Genomic DNA, 24,658 nt, shown 5'->3' with positions numbered 1-24,658 from the left:
TGGGTTGTTTTGTTGGATTTACACACAAAAATGAACTAACACAAAAGGTCTCTTCTACAGCAAGATACCTCAAAAATGCAATCCTTTGATAATCCCGGAATTATATGGGAGTTGTTCTGCATGTATACTATGATAAGGTGTTTCATTCTTCTTATCTGCAATGTTCTTTTTTTCATAGAAATCAATTAGGGTATGTTTGGCAACTGCTCCACCCTCCCCATAGTTTTAGCAAACTAACTTTAAATTCACTTCACAAAAAGACATAAATGTGAATTTTAATTAGTTCAATTGGTAAAGTCTCTTTTTGAAATTTTATTGTAAAAAAAGAAAAAAGGAAGACATAAATTATATATTGTACTATACTGAGGTTGAGATAATTTATGGACAATCTCAATGTTTTGTTAATTGTGATAATTTTAATAGTTTTATTAATATATACTATTAGACGTTAGTAAATCATTTCCTTACTAACATTTAAAAAAAAAAAATTATGAGAAAGTAAAAAAGTAATTAGCTCTCTGGGTCTAGGTTCTCTTCAATTTAGAAACCTCTAATTCTCTCTTACCTTTTTTTAATTAAAGTTTATATATATAAATGAAGAAGTAAATATTAAATTAGGGGCAAAACGATGCAGTTCTCGGAAAATTGAATTGAAAAGTTTTGAAACTTGGCGAAAATGGGTAATTACCCATAAAAATCTAACTATTCAGTTAGTTGACCCGGTTTGTAAAGTATTTGGGATTTTAGCAACTCGAGCCTCAAAGGCTCGATTTTGGGCTCTAAATCGAGTTTTTAAGGCTCGATTTTCATGGGTCGTTCGCATCTGGTCTGGCAAATTTTCTAGGTGGCGTCTGAATGGAAATCGAGTCTCTGAGACTCGATTTACATATAAAAAGAAAACAAAAACCACTACAACTTATTCATCAAAGAAGAAAGAAAAAAAAAAAAAAAAAAAAAAAAAAAAAAAAAAAAAAAAACCAGAGAAGAATAGGTTCATCAGAGAAGAAAGAAAAAAAAAAATCCAGAAACAGTCGGCGACCTGGGCCGCGCGGTGCGACCTGGGTCGCGCGGCGACTTGGTCGCGCGAGGCTTGGGCCGGGTCGCGGCCTGGATCTGTCGCGCGCGGCCTGGGTCGGCTTGAGCTGATCTCCATTCCTTCTTCTTCTTCTTCTCTTTTTTTTTTTTTTTCATTCTTTCTGCGTTTTTTCCGCTGATTCTGCATTTGGGGTTGCATTTTGGGTTATTAATATTTTATTTTTGGGTTGGAAATCGAGTTTTAGAGACTCGATTTCCATGTAGACGCCACCTGGACAAAGTGCCATGTTAGAGAGAAATAACTCATGAAAATCGAGCCTCAGATGGTCGATTTAGGAGCCCAAAATCGAGTCTTTGAGGCTCGAGTTGCTAAAAATATATATAGTTTGTAAACGGACCCTACTAACTAATTAGTTTGTTTTCTATGGGTATTTATCCATTTTCGCCTTGGAACTTTGAATACTGAAAAGAGAGACCATAAACTTACCGAAATGAAAAACAGCAAAACTTAAATGGGTGAATTTTGGAATTCAGCCTAAAATCAAATTAAAATACAATAAACTGTCTTCCCACCGCCTCCTGCATAACAGTAAAATAGTTAATAGTTTTTATTCTAATTCTTTATGTATACACAACATTCGAAATTGAAAACCTAAACTTCAACGCCTGCATAAAATAAAGCTCAAATTCTCAACGAAAATGGCGATCTTTCAAGCAAGGACCTGGCTTTCCAGAAGTTTTTCAACTCTCTCTTCCCATCCATTGCGCGTTTGTGTCGTTGGAAGTGGACCCGCTGGCTTCTACACCGCTGAAAAGGTAAATCTCTCTCTCTCTCTCTCCCTCACAAAAATATTTGCTTGTATGTATGTAATTGTAGGTTTGGTTGCTAAGAAAGTAAAGGAACGCATAATTAATTACGAGCTTCTTTATTATTTTTCTGTGTTTGAATTGCTGCGTGTGTGAATAGATGCTGAAGGCACATCAAGAAGCGCAAGTTGATATCATCGATAGGTTGCCAACGCCGTTTGGACTAGTACGCTCCGGTGTAGCACCTGATCATCCTGAAACAAAGGTGAAATAAAAGTGTTTCAATTTTTTTTGCTTCTTCACCATTTTGTAATAATTATAATTGGATAACATCAAAATTGTGCATAAATATTAAGGTACACAAAACCACAATCAATTTGTGCCTGCAAACTAATAAATTATGAATAATGCTTGAGATATAAACTATTTTACAAACAGGCTAAGGCGGTGAGTGATTATTGGTAAATGAAAAAAATGATATTAATAGTAAGTCTAGATGAAAACCAATAAGAAGTTGGCTGCATCAACATTTTGTAAAAATGTTGTAAAATAATTTGTGGCGGTAGCATTATTCAAATTATTTGACAGGTGTATTTTTTTTTGTTCTTTTTGAAAATTTTGCATCACAGCTCATAATTGATTATTTATTATTACTCCTTAACTTGTACAAATAGGACACTCGTTACAAGACCCTTTTCGATATAGTCTCATGTGGGTCACAATTTGTATGTCTTAGAGATGATTCCAAGATCTATTGAGGCGTTTAGTCAAATTATTATTAATGTTTGTTATTAGATACTTTGTTTTAATTGAGCTTAGTTTACCAGAAAACTTGCAACAGATTGTCATCAACCAGTTTTCTAGGGTTGCACGCCATGACCGGTGCTCATTTTTTGGAAATGTGACGCTTGGGTCTTCAGTTTCCCTTTTGGAGCTTCGTGAGTTGTACCATGTGGTGAGAATGCTAGCACTACGTTGCTTTACTGTGCTGGAAATTATTTATTTATCTTTTTTGCGGTAAATATGGTTCTGAATGTTAAATTTGTTTGACTAACAGTTCAACAATTTGATCAGGTTGTTCTTGCCTACGGTGCTGAAAGTGACAGAGCGCTTGGTATTCCAGGAGAAGTATGTTTAATAAGAACTAGAGTATGATTGGTTGTTGTTTCTTTAGTTTGTCAGTGCTCAGTAGGACTGCTATCCTTGAAAATATCTTATGCAGAATCTTGGGTTTGGATGAAACATGGAAGATTGGAGTTTGCTTACTGTTTTTTATGTAATAAACTTTTTCTAGGATCTGGTTGGCATTCATTCAGCCAGAGAATTTGTTTGGTGGTATAATGGGCACCCAGATTGCAAAAACCTAGATCTCGACTTGAAGAACACTGATACAGCTGTCATTCTTGGCCAGGTAAGTTCATGTTTTATTGATTGTAAGGGAGCAACGTATTTTATAGATCATTGTCCAAATATTCCTTTTTATAACACAATAAGTAATCACATTTAGGATATGTATTGCAAAACTAATAGGTAGTGCATGGTCCCAGTTAAGGAGCCCAAATTAGGGACAAGGAGGAATTAGTTAGAGTGTGGTTACCAGTTACAACAACAACAATAGCAACCAAGCTTGAATCCCGAACTTTTTTGGGACTAGAGTGTGGTTAAGTTGCAATAATGTCATTTTGATCTGTATTCTGTAATTGAACTGAAAGTATGATCATAGATAGGCCAATGAGCTCTAGCTCAATTGGCACCTCCTCTTGTTGCAAGTGCTAGGTGGAGGGTTGAGGTTGTGGATTTAAGATTTATTGGGTGCGTGTAACTTAACAATAAAAATGACCCTAAATGGAGTGAACTTGCTTTATTTAATATGACCTATACCAAATACTTTGGATTAAATTCTGTTTAGTTAAGTAGAGAAATGATATGTGAATTGGAAAACAGATACGTAGAAACTGTGCTCTAAGATTGATGTGCAAGAGAACAATAAAACATGGATGGAAAAGCATATGACATTAACATGAGATTCCAAAAGTATGAGGTTGTAAATCAAAAATATTTGTTGGTAAAAAAAAATCTTTCTCTTGACTTTCAGGGTAATGTAGCTCTTGATGTAGCACGTATCCTTTTACGACCAGCAACAGAATTGGCAACAACTGATATCGCAAGTCATGCTTTGGCTGCTTTAGAGGAGAGCTCTATCAGGTTTCTTGTCTTGCCATTATGTAGCAGCTTGATAAACTTATGACTTGTGTGTTGTGTTTTTAAGTTAACAAATAATGCAGGAAGGTGTATTTGGTTGGAAGACGTGGACCAGTCCAAGCAGCTTGTACTGCTAAAGAGCTACGTGAAGTTCTTGGTAATTCTCAAATTTACTTGTTTTGGCACAATGTTACCTAATATTCATTTCCCTTTTCTATATTACAGTGCATTTATTTTTTGGTGTAACCCTGAGATAAATTATCTCATGGAGAGTATATTCTTGCCAAAAGTTAAAAAGTAAAAGAAAACCATATACAGCACATCTGAGTTTTTTGACAGGCTTTGTCAGCTGCTTTAATTCAGAAGTTTCTGAAGTTTTATATACTACTAGTTTTTTATCATTCATAGATAGTGACCTGATCAGTTTAAATCAAGTTCCACTGTTCAGTTTTTATCCACTTTTTTTATCATTGTCCTCTAAGTAAGGACTAGAAAACAACGGATTGATTTAAATCTATATTTTCCTCTCTCTCTCTCTTAACCATACTATACTTATAATCATCCACAAATCATGTGCCCCATTTAATTGGGTATATGTATATAATATCTTTATTGAAGTTGCCTTGTAACTTAGTGGTATTGCCTGGTCTCCTTTATAAGGATAACTGGGGTTCAAAATCTCCCCTCTCCCACTTAAATAATATTTTGATTAAAGTCTTACCATGTTCAATTTAGTATAACTGTTTGTGCAGTGTGTAAATTTTAGAGTGTTCAGCCTTTTGTTGCATCTAAAAATTATATGACTTCATCATGCGATGAGTAACAATTACTTCTGATTATTTGCAATTTGATGTTGTTATAGGAAGTGCTCCTTTAAAATGTGAAGTTAATATAATAATTGGCATCTTATTGCAGGTATTAAAGATCTTTGTATTCATTTACAGGAGGCTGATCTTCTTAAAACCCCGAAAGATGAGGTATATCTCTACTTTCAATTATTTCTTTGTGCCGTTCATAAAATTGAATAGGGTATATTTGTTACAAAAAGAATAAATAAATAATAGCATGACAACAATAGCAACCAGAATGGTGTTTGTGATGTTAAGGTCCTTTTTACTACCATTGACAATATAAAATGCCCTTGTTTTAGCGACTCTTATTTTTTATTTTATTTTATTTTTTTTTATCGTTTCATTTTTAATACTTGGTCCTTTCTATTGTTATTATATATATCTTGTGATGCTGCCATTTGGTAAAGGAAGAGATAAAGAACAATCGAATTCAGAGGAGGGTTTATGAGTTGCTCTCTAAGGCAGCCACCACAGGACCTTCCCATCCAAGATCCGGTCAACGTGAACTCCACTTTGTTTTCTTCCGGAAACCAGATAGATTTCTAGAGTCAGATGAAAGAAGAGGCCATGTTTCTGGCGTGCACTTTGAGAAGACAGTTCTTAAAGGTAGTAAGCGTTCTTGTGTCCTACAACGTATTGTGGCTGCAATAATTGTGTCTATTCAGCACATTGAACAAACTTTTGTAGATTCATCATCATTAAATCAACTAGTTATGTTTTATTCTTCAGAATTACAAGCTGACTTGTGAAAATGTCATGGAAAATAGGATCCTTTCCAAAACTACACAATCATTATGTGTCTATGGTTTGTCCAAGTGTGCATAATTACATGGAATTTATTCAATATTATTTGTAGATGTTGGTGATGGAAAACGTGTTGCAGTTGGTACTGGACAATTTGAAGACCTTGAATGCGGGTAATTTCTGCTAGAAGCTTTGAATCTTCATATAGTTCACATAAAAAGCTATTAATAATTTTACTAATACTCTCTTGAGGTTTAATTGTAAATATTACAACTTTTTTTAATAAAAAAAATATATAATTCCAGATCATGCTGTGCAATGTCATGGTTAGAAAGGAAAACCATTTAAATTACTAGAAGATGAATGAATTCCTTTATTCTTGGCGATGATCAATGAAACCAGCATAAAGAATAAACAAGCTAAACTGTGCCTACTACATCTTCTGACCAATTCATTGAAATGAGGTACTAACTCTATGGCAATGTGCCCTCTCTTTATGTAGGATGGTGCTAAAGAGCATTGGTTACAAATCAGTTCCAGTTGATGGTTTACCCTTTGATCATCAGAAAGGTAAAACAAAAGGATGGATGCACCAAGTTGGTCTTCTCATTCTTCTCTATTCTCATTGCTTGCAATCTGTATATGCTTTAGGAAAACTATGTAATTGTTGAGAATTTACATGAATTCCTAGATCTGTGAGATGCAAAAACATAAATAAAAATAACACACACACAAAGGCAATCACACAACACAAGAAATTACATGGTTCCACAATTTTCCTACATCCATGGAGTGCAGTGATTTTACTATTTTTGGGGAAATTATACAAAAAGTGTGGCAATACAATTTTCTCTCTAAAACAACATGACCATTATCAACACTAATCTGAAACAATAGTATTTATATCTCACACAAAGGATTCACAATGGGCTAAAAAAGGGGCCAAAAAGCCAAAGCATTCATGGACTGAGCCTCAGAATCCCCTCATTAAAAATCGTAACACTTTTATATCGGGTTGGATCATAATCCAGATCAAACACAAACTAGGCTTCACTTAGCCCTAACATAAATGTCGTTATATTAAGTGCAGAGTTCTCCAAACTCGCTCTTAGTTTTTTCCCAAAATATGCTAGATAAAAAATTTAATTAAAACATGTATGTAAAATCTTAGGGGGAGAGGAGGGAGGGGGATTCAAAACTTGAGTACTTGATAATTACTTTGGATTTATTCATTAAATTCAATTTTTATTATGCCAAAAACATTTGCCAATTGAATGTGTGTGTTTTGTGGAGTTTTTGTTAACTTTTTCACCAGTTTTTTCCTGTACTTAACATATTGAATTTTATGAACCTTAAAAAAAATAAAATATGAATAGAACCTCAATAATAAGACTAAAATACTTATATATATATAAAATAAAAAAATAAAAAAGTCTTGTAGGCTAAGAAGCACGGGCACAAACACGATACGACATGGCCGGGATACGACAATTAATTAATTAATATCTATCTTTAGGTCTTGGATTTGAGGTTTTACACAATGTTTTTCCATTTTTGATTTCTTACAAACTATTATTTCTCCTTCTTGATTTGTTTGTAACTATTTCAAGTACAATTTGTTCACTATGGTGAACATGATGTACTTTTTCAATAAAGCTTTTATTACCTCTATATATATATATATATATATATATATATCTTTAGGTTTAGGTATATTTTGTATTAGCAGAGGTGGCTGGTGCTCTGGAATTGTTAAAGGACTTTACAGGGTGGATTTGTGAAAAAGCATCAGAAATGATTGGACTAAATTTGCTTCATATACACACTTTGAGGTGGGTGATGGCAAGTGTAAATAGCAATTGAATTTTCAGTTGCTTGAGTTATTCGGATTTACTAGAGATACAAGGCCTTGATTTTGGATTATATGGAGTGGGTCAAAGGTCAGCAACATTGGAAGCCAGTGTTTATCAGAGAGGCTCAAGATTGGAAGAGAGAATCCTTGGCACATGTCTTTGATGATTAATATGCAGTAGGTCACCTCCACAGGAGGTGATAAGTTGGCGTGGCTTCCATCACCAACAAAAGGATTCCAGGTTAAAAGGTTTTATAGAGAGAGCTCCAAGCAAGAAATGTAAGTTCCACCCATTTTCCCTAGAAATGTATTTGGAAAACTAGAAACCCACCTAGAGTCGCATTCTTTATTTGGACTGTGGCTTTAGGGAAAATGTTTTTCGGTAAGTAGATTTAGAGAAAATCTTGACAACAGATATTTACGAAAGAGGGCATTCTCATTATTCTTTTTCATTATGGACTGGTGTTGTATGTGTAAGGAATGTAGAATTAATGAACCATCTCCTTTTACACTGTCCTATTGCTAGAGATTTGTGGGGATTACTTACTTTGCCTAGTTGGACTCAATTGGGAAATGCCCAATTCTGTTCTTGCTATGCTGGAGATTGGAGGAGTGAGGTGCTGCTCCTATATGTCTCAGGTGGTGCATTTGGGAAGAGAGGAATCATTCAAATTTTTGAAGGAAATGAACTATCATTGCCAAATCTTAAGTTCCTATTTCTAAAGACTCTATGAGTGGTGTCTCACGTCCTTTACTTTCTCTATGAGTTATTTTTTTGGGATTTCGTAGATACTTTACTTATTAGCCAACAAGTTTTCGTCTTGTATATATTTCTTGACTTCTTTCCTTGTTTTAGTGTTGTATACTTCCTGTATACAAGCTTTGAGTTTTATTAAATTTCATTACTTATCAAAATATATATCTTTAAGTATATTTTATTTAAGTTTTAAAATAAATAACAACCATCAAAATCTTTAAACACATCTAAAATCAAAGGAATTTACCAAAAAAATAAAGAGCTTTCCAACATGCATTCAGAAGTGTCTCTGGACACACCAGAGAAAGTGTCCGTGCCTCTTATCTTGTAGTTCACCTGCTGCACAACTCACAAATGAATTTATATGCTAACCCATGCAATGACTTTGTATTCAGGCGTGGTTCCCAACATCAGAGGTCGAGTTCTACATGATACTTCAGGAGATCCAACTCTGCTTGAGGAGGGATTGTATGTATGTGGATGGTTGAAAAGAGGACCAACTGGGATAATTGCTACAAACCTCTATTGTGCCGAGGAAACCGTAAGTGATCTATTGTGTTACATAGAATGAAAGTACAACTTTTTATTTACTTATCAAAAAGAAGAAGTACAACCTTTTATGAGAATTTAAATTTTGTCTATCATATATCTTTTTAGAGGTCTGCTAATCTGGCCTATTTATATGGTAGGTTGTGAGTATATCTGAAGATCTTAATCTATTGGCATCAAAAGCCAGCTTGCCCAAGCCAGGCAGAGAGGGTCTGCTCCATTTATTAGATAACCGGAAAGTCAAATTCGTGCAGTTCAGTGCCTGGGAAAAGATAGACTCTACAGAAACTAGGCTTGGGAGTCTTAAAAACAAACCCAGGGAAAAATTAACTACATGGGAGGAGCTACTCAAAGTTGCCAGGGAATAAATCAACACCCTTATCGTAGGGATTTTTTTTTCTTCTCTTGCTTGAATAGCCTTGGCACCCCCCCACCCCCTTTTCTCTCTGTATCACAGAAAATAGAATAAAGAAAAAATTATAGAGAAGAAATTATTATTTTTCCTGTTGGAATGCCCTGTTGAGCATCATGTTTGAGCCATGAATTCTTTTGGGCCAAAAAAATTATAGAGGGATTCATTCTTTTTACCTTCTCATTTTGTTGCTGACTTAGGAAGTGCTGCTGTCGGTTAAACTGACCTATTTGCATGTCAACTGCAGCATCACATACACAATCTAGAGAGAGTAGTTAGAAACTTAGAATTACATGAAGTCGTGATGAAATAATAGAGAAAATAATGGCTGCTGGAAGAGTTGCGATTATGGAATAAAACTCCCAGGTTTCTGTGTATCCATTGTTCAAACATATGAATTTTGTAATGTGGATGGATAGTCATCACAAGAGATATTAAAGAGCAGTTAGAGTTGAACTTATTATGGTACTGCCTCATTGAACCATAGCTTATTTTGTTGGATTTACACACAAAAATTAACTAACACAAAATAATCCCAGAATTAAGACTTGTTCTGCATGCATACTATGACACTTAAAAGTGTTTCATTATTCTTATCTGCATTGTTTTAAACTTCTTATTCTCACGGAAATCAGTCAAGGTATGTTTGGCAACTATTCTCCCCCTCCCTCCAGCAAACTAACTTTAAATTTAGTTAACAGTAAAACATAAATATAGGTTTTAGTTAGGTCAATTGGTAAAATCTTTTATCGAAACTCTATTGTATATCTAAAATTAAAGAAGACAAATCATATATAATGTACGATACTAAAGTTAAGAGAGTTTCTAAATAATCTCATTTTGTTAATTTTGAAGTGAAATGACAAAACTTTATATAATTTCAAATTTGTTATGGTTAATAATAATGGGTTTGGCCAATTACTTTACCTCGAATCCAACCTAACCTAAGCTAGAAAAAGTTTAAAGATCCAACACAACCATTCCATTCTTATTATTCAACCAATAAAACATCAGTCCGAAAATGTAAGAATTTTTTTTTTTTTTTTTTTTTTTTCTTGGTCAGCCGAAAATGTAAGATTTTTATATGGGCTTGAGTGCAAATCCATACCCATAAGCCCAGCCCTTTCAATACAAAAGAGCCTGTACAGAGCACCCATGTGGGAGTAGTCTTGTGTGGGACCAAAGGGCCCCACATTTAGCACACAAATTGTCCAACCCATGCAGACGACAAGACAAAACAAAACTATAAAAAATAGTAAAAAATCCAACCCCCCCCCCCCCCCCCCCCCAAATTCTTTTGACAAAAGAAAACAAAAAGCAATCTTATTTCTCCTATTCCTAAATTCCCATCATCTCTCAACCGTTGAAAAGCAGTTTCTAACGGCACCTGATTCGAAATTTGAAATTTCAAAACTACCAAGAGGGCGTCTCTCAACTGAAGTGGGTCCCTCATTCCCCCCAGCGCCAGCCAGCGTTAGCCGTTCAACTTTCAACCCCAACCAAAAAAAAAAAAAAATCATCATCCATCCCACCGCTCTTTATTCCCCAAATTCTAAAACTCTCAAACTTAGCATCACAAACCTACTCTCTCTATTTTTCCTCCACGTGTCGTATTATAATTAAGTGTCAGCCAATAGGAGCGAGTAATATGCATATTTTACACTCGCTGCGATTTGTGTGAATCTCAATCATACCTTTTTTTTTTTTTTTTTTGAGTTTCCCGCCCAATTAGCGAAGACAATAACAGCTATAGGAAGAGGTTAGTTTTTAAGGATATATATAAAATCCACTCTGTCAGAAGATTTATTCCTTAAAACGTCATTTGGATTTTGAGCGTGTAGTTACTTCAGTTTTCTCCGAAACAATCCCGTATTTTTTGCTCTGTGTGACCAAAAATAGAAAAAAAACAAAGAAAATCTGAAAAAACAGCCACAGCCATAGCCATGGAAGACCCAGTCAAGGAACAGATCCAGACTCAGACTCCACTTCCTGGTACATAACAACACCACCTCTCTCTCTCTCTGTTTTTTTTTTTTTTTTTTTTTTTTTTTTTTTTAAGAGTGTTTTTGGGTACTGAGGTTGTGGTGTTTGGAAGACATTGTAGGATCGGGGAAACCGAAGCTTCAGCGTTACCCATTGCGTTCAGGGACTAAACTCAAGGAAGAAAAGCCACCGGCCCCTGAATTATCAAACCCTTCTTCTACTTCTGTATCTAAGCCACGGTACAATTTACTTGTTCTTTTTCTGCAGATGTTTGGTATTGGGGGTTTTGATGACTGTTTTAAATATGTTGTTACATGGGGATATGTGATTTTTTTTTGAAAATTTGTTAAAAATTTTGGTACTTTTTGCAAGATATGGTTAACATGGCAATTTTGCTTGTATGGTTGGTAGAAGGGGAATTTTTTTTGAAGTGGTAGATCACTGAAGTGTTTGAAGATCAATTATTAGTAACATGATTTATAAATTAGATTCATTCATAAGTCTAATGTTTAAAATTTCTGAGTTTTATAGATAAGTTATTACATATTAGGGTTAGATGTAAAGGAGTGATCTTTCATGTAAATTAGTGAAGAAGGTCTCATAGTGGATTCAATTTTTGCAGTAAATAAATGTAGGATCAATGAGTAATGAAATCTCATTCTGTCTCTATTGGTTCTGCTTACAGTAAAAAGATGCATATATGATGTAATTGACATTTTGTAAAGAAAGCTAAGAGTGTCTCTAATGTTTTTGGGTATCATAAGGTGTCAGTGGGTAATTGAAAAGTAGTTTGTTTTGAGAACCCTTTGTGCAATGTGTAAAGAGGTAAATAACAGTTAGAATTATGGTTATATGATTAAATTTACCATTTTCTAACGGCTGAAGTTTTTGGAACAATCAGTATTTTTTCATGATATCAAAACAGGAGATCTTGAATATTCACTATTGATAACCATGATACTTCAAACTTTTAAATTCAGATTGGTGTTTTATGTATGTGTTTTACTATGTGATTCTCTCATTCTCAAATAATTTCTTGGAGTGGCAACTGGCTGATTTTCTAATTTATTTTTTAGGGTGAGACCTACATCAAGTGTAAGTAAAAGTGTTAGTGTTCTTGATCTTTCTGGCAAGGACAAGTCTGCAAAGCCACCCAGGAGGCTGTCTATTCCTGCCAAGTCTATTGTCAGTCCAGCACCAAAACCGGCTGGCAACATCACTCCAATTTCGGAGGCTAGACAGAGGAGAACTGTTGCTAGTCAGGGGAAAAATGATACACCTGTTTCCGATGTTTCCAGAACAACAAGAAAGAAATTCAATGTTTTGTCCTCGGCATCATATTGGCTCTCACAGATTAAGCTCTCTGAATCTGCTGCTAAGCACTCAATTTCACTTGGCTTTTTTAAATTAGCGTTTGAGGCAGGATGTGAGGTATTATTACAATTCATGTTTTTTCAAATTCCTCATTGATTCTTCTTACTTCTGCAATTGCACAATCAAATGCAGGATTTAGCCAACTCTTTGCAGAAACTTCTTACAAAACTAGTCTTCTATTTGTGTTGAAACAAAAAACCTAGCTAGTTAATAACCCATAATATTATAACTAAGAGGAATGTAGAAGCAATGGTTGGCAGCTATTTTCTGTGTCAAAAGGTAGGTGGAAACTTGGACCTGGATAGAATTTGAACAAAATGCATGATTGCTAACAACACTCTCTTTCTTTCTCACCCTTTTAATTGCGAAGAGTTTAGGCATGTGTTTAGTCATAAACATGAACTCTTGTATTCATTAAAATTTGTCATCTATACAAGGCATAGGGGTAAAAGCATCAAGGTCAAGCACATACTCTTTTCCTCCTTACCTAAGGGTTGTCTTTGTCGTTTATATACTCAGTTTTGCATGCCCACATGTGTTTTCATTGAACACATGGACTAGCAAATGAACTTTAATTTACTTTCTTTTCCTAGAATCTATGACCTGATTTTGACCAGTTTCTGACTTTTAATTTTTCCTTAAAAATAATATCAAGCAGCCTCTTCAGCGAATGCGAGATGAGCTCAAGTCCTACACTCAGCGACATGACCTCAGTGAACTTGGGGAACCTGTGAAGGAATTATTTGAAAGGTATAACATATCAGAAAACACACAGCAGGTGCAGGTCTCTGAAACCTTTTCTCAGGTGCCTGAAGAGGGAACTCGATCATCTGATGATGACGTCCACAGCTCTTCTTCTACTGGGGGAAGTAGGAAGTTGAAGCCCAGGTCTTTGAATGCTGATGCTGATCAAACTTCTCCAGTCACTGAATCTGCCAAGAAGAGAACTATTCAGAAGAACAATTCTGCAATCAGGACTAGGGGATCTTTGAATAAGAACTCAGCAAATTCAAAACTTGTTTCAGAGACTGGGGGTCGTAAGTCGCTAAAGAAACCTGAGAAGCCAAGTAAGCTGGATTCTAATAGAGAAAAGGGCAAGACCAAGCAGGGAAAGAAATCTGAAGCAGGTAAAGCATAGTTAGATATTTGCCTATTTCTCTCTTAAATAATATGGCTTGGGCAACTTAATAGAATTTGATTCACTGTCATTTGCAGTTCCAGTCAGCACTTTGCCTGCCGAGGATGTGCTCCAAGAGAACAAAGAAAATATGGTATAGTAATTTTATCAACATTCATTTGGGTTTATTCTAATTTTTTTTCTTCTGTGCACTAATCTATTTACATTTTCTGCTAGTGAATATTGTGCATTTTATAAATGGTCAATGCTGTACTGTAAACATGCATTTCAATATATCAGAATGCTCTAGCTTTTTTGGTTTGTTTTATGGTTTCTATTAATTCCTTCCTATTCCTCTTCTCTTGTAGGATGCTCCCCCCACAATGGAAGAGATCAACTTGTCTGAGGTAGTGTAGGCATTCTGCAACAAAGCTGCTGGATCTTTTCATTGTCAATCTCTTGGGTTTGTCTTCAGTGTTTTTAAGTGGGGGCTTTTCCTTTGTATAGAAAGGGTTTAAGGTGGAAGTGTTTCAGTCTGGTGTGGAGGATGATTTATATTTCTTTTATTGGTGGTTTAATCTTGGATTGTTTGTGTAGTACTATATAGTTGCTGGTGAAACCAAAGTGTATTTTGACTCCTTAAATTTATTTAATATTGGTCCAATATTATGTAATTTTTGCGGCCATAAATTTTGGTTGACATGCTCAGTAAAAAGAAAAAAAAAAAAAAACATATTGGTTGTCATAAACCATCTGATATCATAGCATGGCGATGAATGTTGTATTGTGTGGCATATCTTGACATAATTGTCTTCAAGATATGGGACTTTTTAGTGTTTAATAAGTCTTAATACTTAGTGGGTTTAGTTTATTATTTGATTTGAGAAGCATTCAGTTCTGTTATCATGCATTCCCTGCTTGCATAAAACAGTCCAACTCACAACTAAATTTCCCCTAAATATATATATATATATATATATATATATACATATATATTATTTGGTAATAAGTTATATTTTAAAGCATGGTTTCAAATGAAAGCTCACATTTTTTGGAAAGTTCAAATTGGATTCTGTACTTACCAAAATATTTTAATTCTTCCATAAAAAAATAAAAATAAAAATCAATTCAAACCATCAACTGCATTTTCACATATAATAATCCTGTAAGAGGTTCGCTATGTGAAATACGGTTGCTTATGTGACAATAATCGTGAGATGAAAAAATAGAGAAGTAAATAAACAAAGGATCCCATTCAGGAAAGAAAATCCCATTTCGATTATGTCAAAATGCCGACAACCATATAAAAAAAAAAAAAAAAAAATTGTCCACACCTCTTTGAATATATATATATTTTTAAGTGCACGCTTCCATCTCCATGCCTATTTAATATTATTATTATTATTTCTTTAGCCACCAAAATGGTTCATCTCTTAAATCTTGAGTTTATTTTTCTTCTATTAGTGTCTCGTCTACATGAGTTATTTTTTTTGATAAGCGTTTACATAAGTTAATTGTCTCATTATTTTATCGCTTTTTACCAAAATGACAAGTTACTCACCCAGCCAAAATTTTAGAGACAAGAAACTGATCATGATTCTCAAAAAAAAAAAAAAAAAATCCTGATTCTATTTTTTCGAACCCAACAGACCTGAAATTCACTTATGTCAGAGAGGAAAAAAAATGCTAATTGATCTTAAAAAAGTCTATGCCCCAACAACCATTCACTTGCTAAGCTGCTCTAATTTATCTACTTATTTATTTATTTATTTATAATGACTCCCCACGCGTCAGAATTTCTTGTATCTATAATGAAATCATCCAGCAACTACAACTTTTATGTTGAATCAAATTCATAACAATTCAGTGTAATGTGATAAGTAAATTCTATTTTACATGAGGATCAACAACACGCAATGCAGCAATTCATATTCAAATAAAACATTTGCTAGGTTTGTGATAGAATGACATGTGACATACAAGACAAAAGTTGATAAGTTTGCCCAATGTTTTCTTAGAGAGCAATGTCATTTCAAACATGCCATCAAACGCACCCATGAGTGCCCCGACTAGTGTCCCATTATGGGGTTAGTCTGCCGTCCAGCTCTGCTCCACAATTTCCCTCACTCTTCGGTTGTACTCACGTTTGTTCTCGCTAAACATCCGAGCAGCTTCTGAATTTGCAGGAGAGTTGGGGTTGGGGTCACACAGCAGCGACTGCAATGAGATTATGAAAGCCTTTAAAGTTCTATCAATAGTTCTCTATAAAATGTTTGTGTTAGCAGCTTCATCAGATGATTTCTAATTACCATTTTAATATTTCAACTGGAATTCCCTGCTCATTTTAAATTTTAAATGACATTGTTCCTCAACCACCGCCCCTTCCCCACCCCAATAAAGAAGACTTTGAAATGTATGCATTGCATGACAGCAGGCATATATTGTGGTGAGTGGGGGTCAAAATTCAATGTCATATCCATCACTGCTGCTTGCATTTATTACATGGTCCCAGCAATGCTATATTTCTAACAATGGGGTCGCAAATGTAAATATGGTCACAAATGGAGGAACATGTCCTTCATAGAGGTCCCTTCCAATAAATGACTCCTATTCTGAAACTGAATGCTTGCCCCTCCTACACATGTCTTTCAAATTTGAAGCAACTCCCAAAGGTAATGACACATAAGAGGGCAATGGCTAGCAGGCTAATTTGTATGACTCACGTATCAGTCCTACAACTATTTTACTTTTAAACTATGAATTACTTCAATTTTTTACCTCTAGAGTGCCCAGAGTTTAGCTGAAGTCCTAATTTAAATCTTAACACAGTCAAGCATTCTGTGAAGGTACTGTTTCTTTTTCTTTTCTTTTTTATGGGTAGATGGTGGGGGAGGGGGAGATGGTCAGAGAAACACTAACGAAATTGTGAAGTTATATATAAACACTGATGACAGCTCAGATTTAAATCTGCCTGAAGAAAAATGGGTGAGGTGAGAAAAGAATCTAAAACTCTATACATGGGCCTGATGAATGCTATACCATGACATTGGTCAACCAAAAAAACAGAGAATATGGGAAAAAAGCCCAAAGTTGTCAAGATATCAACAAAACACCGTATTTAAGAAGGATCAACAAACCCTTTAAATGCAAAAAAATCTATATTAAAGCCCCTTTACTTCATTTTTTGATAGAGCTCCACATGGAAGAAGGCTAAATGAAATGGGGATCAGGTTGAAATGTCAGAATACATGTTGATTGCACAGATGAACATGCAAAAAATGCACAAAGCACATGGTATGGAATACTTTTCACTTAACAATAAAGACAATTGAGGAATTTTATAAGAAAAAAGGTCAATTGAGGAAGGCAGCAGCAATTGTGTGGAGAGGAACAATCCCAGTGCTGATCCTAAAACAGAAGGGTCCCAGGAGGGGTGATTTGCACATGCTTCTAAACTTCAAGTCTTCAACAACAAATTACAATGTACCCATGCATGTTTTGTAAGCATGCCCATGTCCACATACATTGAAACAGAAAGAAACCTACAAGTCTTGCTCACTCAACAAAGGCATAGAAGCTAACTACTGAAGGGATCTTTTAAAATTAAACCAAACTTCATGATTTATATAAGAAGTGCATCTGCTTTGCTTATCAATAAGCTTAGAGTAAGATGGAAAGTCATGCATGGTAGATGATAAAGTGGTCTCAATGGTGAGCCCAAATGAGAACCAATAAAAATCTGCAGCTCAACTATTGTAAAATGTTGTGCCTATAGCATTACTCTTTGCTTATTAATAAAAAAATATCAAATGGGAAGCAATACTACAACCACAAGATTAAACATTATAACATACCTGGATAGATGTGAGTATAGCTGCCACATCATATATAGGACTCCACTGATTTTGTAAAATGTCCAAACAAATACTTCCATCAGCATAGACTGACCAAATTTTCAAAAGAAAAATTTGAAGTCAGAAACCCTAACTTAGGTAAGATATAATATGTAAGACAGTTCCTCATCCAACTTACTATTTGGATGAAACATTCGAGAAACAAATCGCACTGTAGGTGGTTTGTTTGGGTAGTCCTCTGTGAACTGCAGAGTCAACTTGAACGTGCCTGAATAACTCAAACAAAAATTCTTTTATGTAGATTTAGATGGCTTTAAGATACTTTTAACAGAAATCAGCATAGCTCCCACTTTCACAGAGGGAGGAGGAAACCAAACAGATACACACTCACAAAAATACCCCTCCCCCACCTCCCCTCAAAAAAAGGGAAAACCAACCAGCAGATCATTCTTGTTCTATATTAAACATATGGATAATACAAATGATTCAAGAACAGAAAGCAACTGGCCTACAATTAAATTATCTACAATGATCTAACTAACAAGCAATATAAATTTAGTAATATTCCATTCAACTTTATATGTGCACTTATCTGCACTCTATTTTTAGCATCCAATATACAGGGATATGGCACTAGCAACACAATAATGTTGGTCAAGTGATACTTCTATTTTTTGGTCATATGACCATATTGCCACATAATTATGCACTCTATTTTTAGCATCAAATACAAAGGGATATGGCGCTAGCAACACAAGAATGTCAGTCAAGTGATACTTTTATTTCTTGGTCATATGACCATATTGCCACATAATTATGCAACTGTGCACCTCACAAATTGGAAAAACTAGCACTCACATACTGCTGTTCATACACCATATATACTTAAAAAGAATTATTCCAAAAACCATTAGATTAGAATCCAAATATATGCAATACAATTAATTATAGATAAAATTCCATAAACAATGATATTAGCATGACTTATTAAAAAAAAAACCATCATCAATTTAAAAGCAGACTACAGAAACACAAACATATATCATATGCTGCTCAGTGACAAAGGCTATATATATTAAAGGGCATTTAGCATTCTCTCAAATATGAATTATTCGACTGTGTAAAACATTGGCTGAATAATATGGATTGTAGTGAAAAGTAGTAATCAACTATATAACTTCACATATATAATGAAAAGTAGTAATCATTTAAATTATACATCAACAGTGTAGATTTCCCCAGGATGTTGAAACATTTAGGAAATGTATCAAATAAAATAACACAGATGTAACCCATTTCACAAATGTACTGTAATCTTTTCAACAAAAACCTTCGGTGCAAGGATTTACTCACCTCCATCCCATGGTGTATCATCAGGACTGCAATCCAAACCAGACAAGAAACCAGAAATGGTTTATCCAACCGTACTTAAACATACTTGAAAAATGAAAAGAAATAGTTAAACAACTTAAGAAGAGCACAAGAAGTGATTTTATGCACATTATCCCCAGCTTACCCAAAAATTACAGCATTCCAAAGCATTATATTGTTATCTTGGGGTGCCCCGCTGATTCCTGCGGGTGGGTCTTGTTGCAATCTCTTAAAATCTCTCATCAGCCTCTTCCTAGATGGAGTCGACATCGTTAACACCTAAAATCCCACCAAGCAAAGAAACAATAAACAAACAAAACCCAGTTTAGTATAAGTCACCCAAACAATAATTTTTTGTATTAGCCACATTTACAAAAATGACTCAAGTACATGACTATGAAAACTACACAACAGTGCATCTCAATTTGACAGCAACGCAAAAGAGTAATACAGTAAGGCTTTCGTTAATGGGTGCTGAAGTGCAAAAGTTAATAAACAAAAACCCGGGCGAGTTCCTTAAAAAAGCTTATCGATTTCAATGAAAAACTTAACCTTAACCAATGCATTTCTTCGGCACTCGTTAACCGGATCCATACAGTAATTACATTTACATATTATAAAATTTTCCCACTCACAAAAATCACAAATTGACCATGACAATAGAATTGAAATTAAGCTGCACATACAAGAAACCCAGTACAAAACCACGATTTGATAATTTTGATTGTACAAAAGGAGCTCCAAAATCAGATTTTTCAGCTGAATTCATGAAAATTCTTTATTATTGACCCTATAAATTAAATATATTTAAAAAGTAAACAAAAAAAATAAAACCCTACTACTACTCAGGTAAATTAGGGTTTTTTTTTTTTTGAAGATTACGTTCAATAAACACGAAAATTAGATCATTTTCTGTGTTTCTCTCTCTATAATCATCGTCTACTAAAGCAAGCAATTGAAATCGAAATGAAAAGCGAGTACATGAGAAATTATATGCGAAAGAAATTGAAGAGTCAGACCTGGAAATCGAATGGAAGAGAAGCTTGGAGAAACTAGAAAAAAGCTAGGGTTTGCGATCCGTGTGTGGAGGAAGAAAGAGCATGCAGTAGATCGTTAGGATTTTTCGGAGCTCGATCAGATCGAATCGAAGCCACAAAGAAAGAAAGAGAGAATCTAAGAGAGAGAGAGAGAGATTTATTAGAAGAAGGAAAATAGAGATGTGATTTGGGGTTGTCCCCACTTGGCAACTCTCTCTCACTTTCTCTTTCTTTTGTTTATTTATGGCCGACGTATCTATCTCTTTTTTCTTTTTTTTTTCTTTTTTTGATAAAAGACGTATCTATCTCTTTTTTTTTTGAAGAGAAGACGTATCCATCTCTCTATCTCAGTATTAGTATATTTTTACTTTACTTGGTAATTGGAAAAACGGTACATTTGGGCGGTTTGTTTCTGTTTGTTTGTGTGTGTGTCTCACTCTTACCCACTTACGTGCTGTTCTATTCATGATAATGACATTTACAACAGATATTTTTTATTATATATTATTATATCATATTGTGGAGTGTATTGCATCATTTTGGCATACATCCAAAAAGTTTATTCTAAATTTATAAATGAATTTGACTGAATTGATTATTAAAATGTTATGCCTAAAAAAAAGAGTATTAAAAATTTATGATTTTTATTTAATTGTATTTTGAATACGAACCAAAGTTTAGTTTATATAAAAAATAAAAAAATAAAAAAACTAAATTATATGTCCAATTTTAGTTTTTTTTTTTTTTTTTTTTGAATCAGAGCTTGTTGCAAATTATTAAATTAACTTATTCTTTCTTATAATAATAAATACCATGGCCAAGAACCTTGGAACTCATTTAGCACATTTAGGTATTTCCAATAAAGATGTTTAAATTTCAAGTTTTTTCATTATAACTATTAAATTTAACAAATATATATATATATATATATTAAATACCATGAATAAAACATTTTACTCCTCCAAATAGCTATGTTAATAGTTAATAATTAAATCATAATTGAAATTATATTATTTTAGTTGATTAGTTAGAATGATATTCATTCACAAACATATAAATTTTTTTTTATCAACCTTGTATGATTAAGAATTATATATAATTTATAATACAAAATGGGTTATTTATTTATTTATACATACCTATATATTAAATTAAGGCTCATATTTGTGAGTTGTTCATGAACACATTATTACAGTTGAACTTGGCTCATTTAACACGAAAATTAGATAATTTTCTGTGTTTCTCTCTCTATAATCATCGTCCACTAAAGCAAGCAAATGAAATCGAAATGAAAAGCGAGTACATGAGAAATTATATGCGAAAGAAATTGAAGAGTCAGACCTAGAAATCAAATGGAAGAGAGCTTAGAGAAACTAAAAAGATAGGGTTTGTGATCCATGTGTGCGGAGGAGAAAGAGCATCCAGTAGTGAGAAATTGTTAGGATTTTTTGGAGCTCGATCAGATCGAATCGAAACCACAAAGAAAGAAAGAAAGAAAGAGAGAAAGAATCTGAGAGAGAGAGAGAGAGAGGGAGGGAGGGAGAGAGAGATTTGTTAGAAGAAGGAAAATAGAGATGTGATTGGGGTTGTCCCCACTTGGCAACTCTCTCTCTTTTTCTTTTGTTTATTTATGGCCGACCTATCTCTCTAGTCTCTCCCTATCTATCACTTAGCCTTTGTTTATTTTGGACACTCGTTCGTATTTCAATGTGTCTTGTGAAATTGGGCGCTGGACACAAATGCCACCCTTATTTTTTTGGACTTAATTTAGGTCTAGTGCATCCAATGCACTAGATTCGGTTAGATGGTGACACGGGTCCAAAAGTGGATACATGTCGTTATCTCAACAGGTCCAGTATTACTAGACACTAAACTTAAGCCTGGCCCTATTTTTTTACTTTACTTATTAAGTAGTAATTGGATGGGCCCACCTCTACGCATCCGCTTCTGATAATAATACTCTTCTTTATCATCAGATTAAGACATCAATTCATTTTTTATGTAGGTAGAAATTGAACTCTAAATCTCTTATACTTTACTATTAAACTAACTCATACCTGTAATACCTTTTAAATATAAATGCATTGGAAATACGGTACATTTAGGTAGTGTGTTTTAGGCCTGTTTAGATTCTGTCTATAGTCGACAAAACCGGTTTGCACCGATCCGGACCACACCCATTTGAGCTTCACCAAAGGTGTATGGCATGGTGGTCGGAGACTGTTTGCGATTACTGACGAAAGCCGATGCGGCGAGTGGTTGTGGGTTTTGCATTCCGATGTGTAACCGAACCGACCGCCATGTATGTATATCTATATATATATATATATATAGTTTAACATATACGTATATGTATATGTAATCATGTTTCAGTTTTAAAATAAAAGAAATTTCTAGAGAGAGATATAGAGCACCAGTGCTATGCAGTAGAGAAAAGAGGCGTGAAAGTGAGAAAGGAGAAGGAAGGTAGAAGAGAAAAAAATAGGGTTAAGTTTAGTGATTTAAAACGACATCGTTCCATTAATTTTTTTTTTTTTTTTTAATCTGATACAAAACAAATTTGTTTTAGTTTGTAGGTTAATTTTCTGAATCTCTTTAAATGTTGTCTTCTCTTATCTCTAATCTTTTGTCTGCCTCTCCCCCTTTCCCCTCTCTCTCTCTCTCTCTCTCTCTCATTCCTCAGCCCCTGCCTTCGCCACTAGCCGACCACCATCGTCCACTGGATGCCACCGTTTCCAAGGTTTCCCCTCTCATCTCTCCTCTTTGTCACAACTATTATCTAGAAATTTCAAGAGAATGTTTTGATGCTTAATACCTAGCTAATATGGTTCTACTTTCTATGCTTTCTTCCAAGTATGAAAATTTATATAATGCTCAATATATACCTGCTTCTCCTTGCAATGCTTTTTAGAAAGATGGAGAATTTGTTTGAAAATTTTGTGAAAGATTTTGAACATGTTTGTTTGTTTTGTTTTTTTTTGTTTTTTTGTTTTTTTGAATATTTGGGTTGTTTGATATTTCTATGTGGGTTGCTTGATGATTCTTTTTTTTTTCTTTTTTTAATTATTTGTTTAATTTATTTTTGCACCGAATTAACCGCATCGCCCCGCTATGGTCAACCGAACCTGATGTAGACTGGTTCTTGCCCTTCATATGGGAGGTGCGGTCCAACATGAGGGCAAACTGCACCCTATAGGTGTGGTGCAAAATTCCCCCCCATAAACAGCCGCACCGCACCATGTACAGGCCTAGTGTGTTTGTGTTTGTGTTTGTGTTTGTGTGTGTCCTACTTACGTGCTGTTCTATTCATGATAATGACATTTACAACAAATATTTTTTTCATATATTATTATTAAATTGTTGAGTGTATTGCATCATTTTGGCATACATCCAAAAAGATTGTTCTAAAGTTATAAATGAATTAGTATTATGCTCGTGCGATGCACGGCCTAATTAAAAATTATATATGTTGAAAGTTGAAACTCTATTAATAATTTATGAGTCACATGATAAAAACAAATTAATTTTGCAACATGTGTGCATAAATATATTGAGTCACTTTGTGTATACATGGTGTGTAGTATATAAATTTTACATATTAAAACATAAAATTATGATATATAATCAAAATATTTAATTTATTTTAAATTACTTGAAACATTTAATAGAATTTGAGGTGGACGACGTCAACTCAAGTCGTCCCTCTCTACCCATTTTTTGTTCATAAAAAAACTACACACACACACACACACACATATATACACACATAAAAACTATATATTCAAAACAATAGTGAGAAACCTATCAAATTTTGATTAAACAAATAACATATTTCTATCATTCTTACCTCTACTTCCATATTGGAAAGTTGCGTTGCAAGTACTTTTTTCTCTCTTTGACTCCCTTGTTTTTGTGCCTTGCATTTGATTCTTTGGCATATCTTTATGCTTATTTAGACTTGCATATTTGCAAATTCTATTGTGTCTCCAACTTGCATGTCCAGCATGTATCTGAAATATTATTTTTCCATTTACATCAATTAATATTTATATATATTCAAAGTTAACCAATGGTAAATGTTATCATTCTAACATAAATCTCAATATTAACCAAAAAAAATCTAACCTATTCTTTTTCAATCTTTATAAAGGTCAAAATTAACAAAATGCAATGACTCAATCTTTTTCACTTTCTCATCAAGGTTGAATTTGGATTCTTCAAAACTGTATTGAAATACAACATATTAAAATATAGTTTATTGTTAAACTATTTTAGTTCACAAAATACTAATTTAAGAAAATATAAATTGAACTATTAGAAATAAGAAGTTCTAAAATTGTACTAACCCTTTTCTTTTTGTTAGCAATAATCTAACATTAAATTAATGTCAAGATTAAAAAAAAAATATATATATATATATATATATAATGTGTAAGTAAAAGAACTTTCATGAAAATAATTAATAAATTATAACAAATACATAAGCCAAAAAGAAGATTGTCCTCAAAATCGAAATTGAGGGGATGGAAACAACATATCAATTTTAAGGAAATTAGCTTAAACAAAAGAAGCAAATACATAAAACCTATTCAATTTGATTATAATTAAAAAAAAAAATTAGAGTAAACAAATACATACTTGTGAGGTTGTAAGTGTTGTAGGTAGAAGGAAAGACTAAATCAAAAAACTGAACAATTGGTAAGAGAATGAAAA

The 24,658-nt window shown here is 33.9% G+C and overlaps 3 protein-coding genes across 6 annotated transcripts; 2 read left to right on the top strand and 1 right to left on the bottom strand.

The window, feature by feature from the left end:
• Positions 1-1,518: 1,518 nt before the first annotated feature.
• LOC115963994 (NADPH:adrenodoxin oxidoreductase, mitochondrial) lies at positions 1,519-9,586 on the top strand. Of its 3 annotated transcripts, XR_004085974.1 has the most exons (14): positions 1,519-1,851; positions 2,003-2,107; positions 2,684-2,797; positions 2,917-2,970; positions 3,137-3,253; positions 3,938-4,047; positions 4,128-4,201; positions 4,960-5,021; positions 5,303-5,501; positions 5,752-5,812; positions 6,142-6,209; positions 7,369-7,770; positions 8,644-8,789; positions 8,938-9,586. XR_004085974.1 is itself a non-coding variant. In XM_031083278.1 (13 exons), exons 1-13 carry the CDS (start codon positions 1,735-1,737, stop codon positions 9,163-9,165), a joined length of 1,455 nt encoding a protein of 484 aa, XP_030939138.1. In that variant the 5' UTR covers positions 1,525-1,734; the 3' UTR covers positions 9,166-9,586. The 3 variants fall into 3 exon arrangements, 1 of the variants encoding a protein (XP_030939138.1); XM_031083278.1 differs by lacking the exon at positions 7,369-7,770 and having other exon boundaries at positions 1,525-1,851; XR_004085975.1 differs by lacking the exon at positions 7,369-7,770 and having other exon boundaries at positions 1,713-1,851; positions 2,670-2,797.
• Positions 9,587-10,957: 1,371 nt separating this feature from the next.
• LOC115966103 lies at positions 10,958-14,446 on the top strand. Of its 2 annotated transcripts, none has more exons than XM_031085444.1 (6): positions 10,958-11,201; positions 11,314-11,431; positions 12,269-12,623; positions 13,225-13,693; positions 13,782-13,837; positions 14,052-14,446. In XM_031085444.1, exons 1-6 carry the CDS (start codon positions 11,153-11,155, stop codon positions 14,097-14,099), a joined length of 1,095 nt encoding a protein of 364 aa, XP_030941304.1. In that variant the 5' UTR covers positions 10,958-11,152; the 3' UTR covers positions 14,100-14,446. The 2 variants fall into 2 exon arrangements, with proteins under 2 accessions (XP_030941304.1, XP_030941303.1); XM_031085443.1 differs by having other exon boundaries at positions 10,965-11,201; positions 11,305-11,431; positions 14,052-14,443.
• A 1,072-nt stretch (positions 14,447-15,518) lies between these two features.
• LOC115963678 (ubiquitin-conjugating enzyme E2 2-like) lies at positions 15,519-20,177 on the bottom strand. The gene is made up of 6 exons (XM_031082772.1): positions 19,928-20,177; positions 19,054-19,187; positions 18,891-18,916; positions 17,716-17,805; positions 17,538-17,626; positions 15,519-15,900 (listed from the first exon to the last, which is right to left on the bottom strand). The coding sequence occupies exons 2-6, from the start codon at positions 19,176-19,178 to the stop codon at positions 15,772-15,774; spliced, it is 459 nt and encodes a 152-aa protein (XP_030938632.1). The 5' UTR covers positions 19,179-19,187; positions 19,928-20,177; the 3' UTR covers positions 15,519-15,771.
• Between the last annotated feature and the right edge of the window lie 4,481 nt (positions 20,178-24,658).

The sequence above is a fragment of the Quercus lobata genome, chromosome 10, assembly GCF_001633185.2.
Source record: "Quercus lobata isolate SW786 chromosome 10, ValleyOak3.0 Primary Assembly, whole genome shotgun sequence".
Lineage (NCBI taxonomy): Eukaryota > Viridiplantae > Streptophyta > Magnoliopsida > Fagales > Fagaceae > Quercus > Quercus lobata.
The sequence above is the reverse complement of the archived record's forward strand: the minus strand, read 5'-3'. Positions and strand labels throughout refer to the sequence as shown.

What these genes read in the sequence shown, in the direction of transcription:
- LOC115963994 (XM_031083278.1), top strand. Translation starts at nt 1,735, where the DNA reads ATGGCGATCTTTCAAGCAAGGACCTGGCTTTCCAGAAGTTTTTCAACT. An exon ending in TTAAAACCCCGAAAGATGAG is followed by an intron (nt 5,022 to 5,302) that starts GTATATCTCTAC and finishes CATTTGGTAAAG; the next exon opens with GAAGAGATAAAGAACAATCG. An exon ending in ACCCTTTGATCATCAGAAAG is followed by an intron (nt 6,210 to 8,643) that starts GTAAAACAAAAG and finishes CTTTGTATTCAG; the next exon opens with GCGTGGTTCCCAACATCAGA.
- LOC115966103 (XM_031085443.1), top strand. Translation starts at nt 11,153, where the DNA reads ATGGAAGACCCAGTCAAGGAACAGATCCAGACTCAGACTCCACTTCCT. An exon ending in CGTTTGAGGCAGGATGTGAG is followed by an intron (nt 12,624 to 13,224) that starts GTATTATTACAA and finishes AATATCAAGCAG; the next exon opens with CCTCTTCAGCGAATGCGAGA. An exon ending in GGGAAAGAAATCTGAAGCAG is followed by an intron (nt 13,694 to 13,781) that starts GTAAAGCATAGT and finishes TGTCATTTGCAG; the next exon opens with TTCCAGTCAGCACTTTGCCT.
- LOC115963678 (XM_031082772.1), bottom strand. Translation starts at nt 19,178, where the DNA reads ATGTCGACTCCATCTAGGAAGAGGCTGATGAGAGATTTTAAGAGATTG. An exon ending in TGATACACCATGGGATGGAG is followed by an intron (nt 17,806 to 18,890) that starts GTGAGTAAATCC and finishes TGAGTTATTCAG; the next exon opens with GCACGTTCAAGTTGACTCTG. An exon ending in TCGAATGTTTCATCCAAATA is followed by an intron (nt 17,627 to 17,715) that starts GTAAGTTGGATG and finishes AAATTTGGTCAG; the next exon opens with TCTATGCTGATGGAAGTATT.